This window comes from Fundulus heteroclitus, chromosome 12 (assembly GCF_011125445.2).
Source record: "Fundulus heteroclitus isolate FHET01 chromosome 12, MU-UCD_Fhet_4.1, whole genome shotgun sequence".
Taxonomy (NCBI): domain Eukaryota; kingdom Metazoa; phylum Chordata; class Actinopteri; order Cyprinodontiformes; family Fundulidae; genus Fundulus; species Fundulus heteroclitus.
Genome location: NC_046372.1, coordinates 22,526,985 through 22,535,061, shown reverse-complemented (window position 1 = coordinate 22,535,061; position 8,077 = coordinate 22,526,985). Strand labels below are relative to the sequence as shown.

The window sequence follows — 8,077 nt, the reverse complement described above, 5'->3', positions numbered from 1 at the left end:
AAAAGAGATCGGCAAGTTTATAGACAGAAGAAAATTCTGCGCAGGGGTTCATCCAAAAGTACCAAAAAATTCAAATATAAAACCTTTTTGGTACAAAATCCAAGTGTCTGCTGGCAAACGTTGTGCAGACAGATGAAAATATATTTAATTTGACTGTTTATTCAGCGTGAGGATAGAGTAGAGGGTAAGAATAGATTAAATCCTTGATGACAAAACCTTTCTGTTGATACTGTGCACGGCCCGATTTAACCAACAGCGCAGAACTTAGTGAACCTGTGACATCTCATCAGGCTGGAACTCACAGGGAACCATCAACTCTGATGTTTCTTTGGTTTACCTCTCTAATCATCATCCAAGATAATAAGGTAACTTTGGGCCTTCCTCCAGCCCTGTTTGTCACTTTTGCAGGTGTGGATATTTTTATTGGATCCATTTCCTGATCTTTAAAGGTCCACAGAATATGCACGGTGGAGCAGTTGTGGTTCGGTCCTGGGTTAAAATCCCAGCCTGGGGTCTTTCTGCATGGAGTTTCCCTGCACATGTGTGGGTTTTCTTCAGGTTTCTTCCAACAGCTAGGTTAATTAGTCTAAATTGCTTCAGATCTGGTTGTGTTTCCCTTTGGTGCCCCACTACCATTGATATATCATGAGCTGTAACTTAGTCATCTTATAATAAAGATAGGAAAGCTGTGATGAAAGTGTTTCCTCTCCTTTTTTCTGTCATTTTCCCATTCTCCACTCTCCTAATTGGGTGGTTCTTTAATTCCGGCCCAGCCCACCAGGGGGGTGGTCTTGTGACGTATCCGGCCTTGGATCGCTGTCTCCCGGACCGCCTCCCAGCTGATCCTCGCCGTGTTCCTCCTTCCTCTCCCCCGCCGCGCCGTTACTTCCAGCCGGGCCGCTGACGCTCTCCCTCCCCGGGTCAGGAATCATGGAGCTCCAGACGATCCTCCCGGCTCTGCTCTGCCTCGCTGCCGCCGGGCTGCAGTCGGTGACCGGCGCATTTTCGCGGCGAGGACCGAGGGTCACCGAGAAGGTGGGTGATGAATCTACCGCAACTGTTTACGTTTCACGCTCCGCCGCGCGTGGCCGCAGCTCCGCGCAGCAGCGGCGTCCCCGCGTGTGGCGGGGCAGGTGCGTGCGTCGAAGCACGCGCGCGGCGCACGCAAGGGAAGGTCCGCAAGGGAAGGTCCAGCATCAGCAGCAGGAAGCCAAGATCATCCCGTGTCTCTCCGTGGATCTGCAGATTCTTCCAGAACATCTGGGACAGCCCACGCACACTCACAGCTGTACACGTGTCCTCTCAGATCACGCTTAATGCGCAGTGCGTCTGCCCGCAGGACGCGCGCATGTTTCACACACACACACACACACACACACACACACACACACACACACACACACACACACACACACACACACGCACACACACACGCGCGCGCGCGCGCGGCTTTCTGCTTTCTGACCTTCATAATAGAAGAACTAAGGGATGCATGAATCCCCTGGAGGAATGAACGATTCAATGAACTGATCCAGTTTGCGTGAGGAGAGCTTTAAATTGAACTCTTGCCCTTTTACTTATTGTCTTTGTATCTTTTTTTTTTTTCATGCTCTCCATGTGTTTTTATTTAGCATTTACCTGTTTTACGATGTAGCACTTTGGGATTTGTATAAATATAAAGTGCATTACAAACGCAATGCATTATTATTATTATTATTATCATTATTATTATTAATATTATTATTATTATTATTATTATTATTATTAAAGAACCATGTAGATACTTGATTTTGATTTTTTTTTTACTAGAACCCGAAGAAACCCGAAGAATGTTGTAAAAGCAGCCAGGGCCAGATTTAGGAGGATAGGGGCCACTGGGGGGGGGGGGGGGGGGGGGGGGGGGGGGGGGGGGGGCAGTTTGAATGCCCTATACATAAAATTTCTTTATGCAAAGTACAATTTATTAATTAGAGGTTACAGTGTGTTTTTATACTTGTTTTTTTCTTTTAACATATGTTTTTAGCATACATATACAGTATCTTTATTAAACTATGGTTGTTTTTAAAAGGCAAGGCAAATGTATTTGTATCGCACGTTTGAGTACAAGGACAACGCAACGGGCTTTACAAGATTGAAACATAGGAACATAAAACCAAGCTGGAATAAAATGTAGAAAAAGTGAAACACAATAAAACAAGAGGGCTTTATAAATAAAGTTGCCCTGGTGAAGCTTGCTTATGTCTGTTCTCATCTGGATGAAGGGAATACATTTTTGTTTTTATCATAGATTTTAATCCAAATTCTATGAGGCGCTAATACTTTTTATACATTCTTTATGTAGGATGCACTAAATTTGTGTACTTCAGATAAAGGCTGGATTTTTCCTAATTTGACTTTATGTTGAAATAAAAGATGAATTAATGTCTTTTACAGATTTTTCTGAGTATGGAGGGCGCCTTCTTTTAGTACCTGTATACACCATCTCAACAACTGAATTCTATTAAAAAATAATTTATTAATCCCAAAGTGAAATTAAATAAATTAACAGAGCCCCGTCTTGTTCTTTCAATAATTTCCTTTCAACAGTTTAAGCTCAGGACATGAAATATTCATGAATACGTCTCACAGACACTAGTGACTCAGTAGCAAAGTGTTTCTGCTTTGGAAAAGTCCTAATTTAAAAAAAGGTCAGGGGTCAAAGCCAGTTACTAAAATGGGGCAATGTGGAATACTTCTAAGATGTTAGTATCTTACCCCTCAGGAGACGGTTTCCATCATCTGGAACCATTAAAAACTTAAAGGACCAGTTTTAATAACTGTTTTAACTATTTTTACACCTTATAGCTTCTGTGTCACATTGTTTCTAACTAAACTAAGGCACATATATATAATGTTTGATAATACAACTTCATGTTTTCTGCCTCCAGGTGTTTTTTGACATCACAGTAGGAGGTCACGAGGTGGGCCGGATCGTCATTGGTCTGTTTGGAGAGGTCGTCCCTCTAACTGTTAACAACTTTGTCGCTTTGGCAACAGGAGAGGTAAAATAAAGAAGCACAGGTTTCCCTCTAACCGGTTCTTCGTGTTGACCATCATGGCCTTTTTTTATAATCTATGTATGACTATATATTAAAGGAAAAACATGTTTCTGCAGAACTTATTTTTTATCCTGCTAATTAGAAGTAAAAAAACATTTATACTGAGAATAAAGGCCTAATTAAAGGTAGAGAATGCAATTCTTCTGGAGGTTTCCCCAGGTCTTGTGCGAGTTCATGTGCAAGACCTTCTTACCTGCTCTTGTGCTCTTCAGGGGGATTGCTTTAAAAAAATCTCCCAAATCCTCTCTGGTCTTATTTCTTTCTACTGAGGCCTTCCTCTTCTTCTCATAAACATGAACACGGTTCGCTTATTGCGCCTCTCAGCCATGTTCAAAGTCTACGGTGAGAGCAGCGGCGCTACAATGAACGGCTAACTGCTAAGCTAACTGCTAAGCTAACAGGATACATAAACACTAGAAGTCCACATGCTCAGCCAGCAAGCGGAGACTAAAAAGGAACGAGCACGCACACTGGCGTTATACGTGAGCGAGTCAGAATGATGTCATGCGGGACAACCAATAGATAAGCAATACCCCCAGAACCAGAGGGACAGAGGGGAGTGAGAGCAGGAACAAAACTCTGACCAATCCCTGACATTCGGACTGAACGGCAGGGATTGGTCAGAGTTTTTACAGGCCTGCAGCTCCCTCAGAGGTTGTTTTTTTTAACTTCTTTTTCTGAATACATAATGCATTGACTACACTCAGGATGGAATGACCATTTGACCCAGAATGACAAAAAGTGTTTCTGAACAGTATTACCAACATTTCCAACTATAACCTTATTGTGATTTCCAAAGCATTTCACCATAAATAAGAATCTGAATATTTGAAATGTGAGCATGTTCGTCTTTGATCTCATCTACAATTTATTGCTGCTGCTTTCAAAAGCTTTCAGTATTGTCTGACATATATTCTCATGGAGCTACTTGGAGAAGTAATGAATCACTAATTTCATTAATTAACATATCAAGTATTTATAAATGTATTTATGGTAATGTGCATCTCAGAAGTGTAGCTGCTTAAAGAAACAAAGATAATCTCTAAATCAGTGTTCATGTAAGGTTGTGGAAGATCTTGAATGTAAACAGAATCATTTTGAATTATGTTCTGATTTTCACTGGGAGCCAGTGGAGCTGCTGTAGATCTGGGCTGACGTGGTTAAATTAGGACGTTCTGGTGACGATACGAGCCGCTGAGTTCTGGACCTGTTGGAGCTGATGGAGGGATTTTTTTAGGGAAACCAGAAAAAAGAGTTACAGTAATCAATAGGGGAGGTGAGGCGGCTGTGGTCAAGATATGGGTGGGAGTGAGGGGAAATGGATGGAAGGAGACTGTTAATGTTGCGTAGACGATAATATGCAGACTGGTCCGAGGACAGAGCCCTGAGGCACACCAGATGTCAGGGCTTGAGTTGAATAAACAGTGCAGCCAGAAAGGAGGAGTAGAACTAGTATAAGAGGTGTGAGTGATGTCAATATGTGAGGATAATATGTTGAAGAGAACGAGAGAGATTGTATTTAACTGTGCTCCTCCATCCTGAGTCGGTAGCATTGCCTTATTTGGTTTTTTTTTCTTCTGCGTTTTCCCACTTTGTGCGCAAAGTTATTTCTTAGCAGTGTTATCAAGCCTAAAATAAAAAAAAGTCTTATCTCTGGCTGCACAGGAGTTTCCTCGCAGCGTTTGCTCTAACTGTCAGTTTAAACTGTGTCTCTGCAGAAAGGTTACGGCTACAAGGGGACAAAGTTTCACAGAGTCATTAAGGATTTTATGATCCAGGGAGGAGACTTCACAGCTGGAGACGGAACCGGAGGTGAGAATGAAACCCAAGCTGACTGCAGCAAATCTAAATCCCTCTGATTTAAGTAGAACCTACTCGTATGCCCCACGTTTGTTCCATAAATGTCCGTAAAATAAAACACAACCGGATCATGTTTGGTTCCCATACCCATATTTGTTTGTGTTAAATGAGTTTTTTCCTTCTGCACACATTTGCTCTGAGATTTAAAACTTTTATTTTTCTGTAAATATTTGCTCATTGTGTTATATTTCCGTCCAGGTCACAGCATCTATGGGACGACATTTGCAGATGAAAACTTTAAACTGAAGCACCTAGGAGCCAGCTGGGTAAGCACACATGGCAGACCTACATTTTCTAAACCTGACTTCAGTAATCAGGGACAAGCAAGTGCTTTTTTTAAATTTGTTTATTTTTTACCCATTTAGCTTTAACACTTGGGAAATGTGTTTGTGTACCAGGTGAGCATGGCCAACGCTGGTCCGGACACCAACGGCTCACAGTTCTTCATCCTGTCCACCAAGGCGCCGTGGCTGGACGGGAAGCACGTGGTTTTTGGCAAAGTTCTGGATGGGATGGTGGGTTAAACTTTGATACTTTAATGTGCAGAAGTGATGCAGAATTACCCGAAAATCCCACTGTGGAGGCTGATGGGCCTCCAGTCTGAGCAATGTGTTCGGATCCACTGTACTAAGACCTAGTCAGTATTATGGAAGAAAAATCAACAGCTAAAAGTAGTGAACACGTGTAAAATGATGTACGTATTAGTAGAATATTAGGAGAGAGGACTATTTTATTAAAACAGCGTTATGTTATGAGTTTAATTTAGCACGACAACGTAATATTTTCTAGAAAATAGCCTTTAAAAGCTAAATATTCTGATAACTTTCTAAATTATATTGAAAATGTTTTCTACCTGGTGAATTACAGGATATAATATAAAATAAAAACATTTTAAATGTTGATACAGATACATGTTAAATTATTGTGTAATAACTTGTACCCACACCCTAATTTCACTAAATAAGGCTGCGGGGTGGCGCAGTTGGTAGCAGTGTTGCCTTGCAGCATGAAGGACCGGGGTCTTTCTGCATAGAGCTTGCATGTTCTCCCCATGAATGCGTGGGTTCTACCTGGGTTCTCCGGCTACTTCCCACAGTCCAGAAACATGACTGTTGAGTTAGTTAGTCTCTCTAAATCACCTGTTGACCCGTCCAGGGTGTACCCCTCCTCTTGGTCAATGAGCACTGGAGATAGGCACGAGCCCCTCGACCTTGCAAGGACAAGCGGGTTTAGGCATTGGATGGATGGATGGATGGATGGATGGATGGATGGATGGATGGATGGATGGATGGATGGATGGATGGATGGATGGATGGATGGATGGATGGATTGTTTATTGTTAAAAAGATCCCCATTAGCTGTCACCAAAAGTGGGACGAGCTAGTCTTCCTGCGGTCCACAAGACAAAACAAAAATCACTTAATCAAACATTGTAGACATTATTGTAGATATCATCAAAATTCCTTCAAAATAAGTTATTACATTTGAATCTATTAAATAATTCTCACTTTCATACAGTAAATATCTTAATTCACCACTCACAAATTTAAATAGTGCATTCTCAAGTAATAATTAAAAGATACTTTACTATTCAGTACACGTATATTCAGTGGGCAATTATTCCAAAAGCTGATGGCACGATAAACAACTGTTCTCTGTAAGGCATTTGATTTTGGACATGGTAACATCATCTGACCACCATTAGCTGACCTTGTCACATAAGAATAAACCTGATCACATCTGACAATTTGCTTATATAAGAAAACAGGTTGAAAAGAATAGACAGTGTTTCTAAAAAGATTTGTAGTATTGCAAGCCAGTCTGGACTCTACCATTAACCAGGAAAGTCGACGGTGCATACTGATGGTGTTTGTTCTTATGGAACAATTTAAAACCAACCTGGCAGCTCTGTTCTGGGCAGTTTGTAATTTTCTTAGTTGACCTTTAGATGCGGAGGACCATACAGGTGCACAGTAATCCAGGTGACATAAAATTAACGATTTAGCCACCTGTCCCACAATATTAGCTGGATGGATAGATGGAAATTCAGTAGGCATTTAAAAATAAAAGCAAGTCACTTAATGTTCTGGGACAGGATATTGTAAAAACTGGCAGGTAGTTCTGGATAAACAGTTGCTGAATAGGTTTCCCTCAAAATGAAGCGTCTAACCTGCTTTTGCGTCTGTGTTGGCAGGCCGTCGTTCACACCATTGAGCTTCAGGACACCAACGACAGAAACCTGCCGTATACTGAGTGTGTCATCGTCAACAGCGGCAGGATCCCGGTCAAAGAGCCGTTTGTAGTGGAGGTGGATGGCTGGTAGACGCCTTCTGCTGGAGACCAATTACTGAGTTCATGAACACTGATTCTCAATGTGAAGCCCCATTTTAATCAGTGCCAAATTAATATTTTCAAATCATTTGCATAATTTACCGTACTAATGGTAACACACTGGATAGGATATTTTTGGGGATTTTCTTAGAGCCCATAAAGTTTCACTTCTTGAGCTGAGCTCCTAAATAAATAGCTTTTTAAGTAAAATTATTCCAAAGGTGGACTCAATGCAAGCACGCTAGTTTGAAATGCTAGCTTAAAGCTAGCTGATGTTAGCATGTTTCCATGATCCCAGGGCATGCTCACATGCTAGCTCTGGGCTAACTGCCAGATGCTAACAGATAAAAAGCAGCCAGCTAGCTAACTTAGAACCAGTGTTGTGCAAGTTCGGCCTCACAAATAGATTAAAGTTCTGTTCATACAGATTCATTCAGAGATTGCATTATTATATCACACCATTACAAGGTTTGATATTCTAAAATAACTTCTCAATGTTTTGGAAAAATGTCATGCAAGTTGTTCGCATCAAAATCGTGTTAGTTTGTATTCTGGTGTCTGGGAACTTATTCATATCCGTCTGTTCCCGTGTTTACATGTGGTGGATCATAATTCAGGTATGTTAAAGTTTACAAATTAGGGCTGGACAATTAATCTCATTTGCAATATAATCGCAATTTTAAAAAACACAATTTCCAAATCGCAGAGGTCTGCAATTCTTGGCTAGGTAACAATGAATGGATCAGACGCGTCCTTTAGGTGTCGGTAAAATGTTTAAAATGGGTTTG

General features: G+C 41.3%; 1 protein-coding gene across 1 annotated transcript; it reads left to right on the top strand.

The window, feature by feature from the left end:
• Positions 1–366: 366 nt before the first annotated feature.
• On the top strand, positions 367–7,969 carry LOC105921746 (peptidyl-prolyl cis-trans isomerase C). The gene is made up of 6 exons (XM_012857601.3): positions 367–1,035; positions 2,928–3,041; positions 4,817–4,910; positions 5,157–5,224; positions 5,357–5,473; positions 7,153–7,969. The coding sequence occupies exons 1-6, from the start codon at positions 931–933 to the stop codon at positions 7,279–7,281; spliced, it is 627 nt and encodes a 208-aa protein (XP_012713055.2). The 5' UTR covers positions 367–930; the 3' UTR covers positions 7,282–7,969.
• Positions 7,970–8,077: the final 108 nt, after the last annotated feature.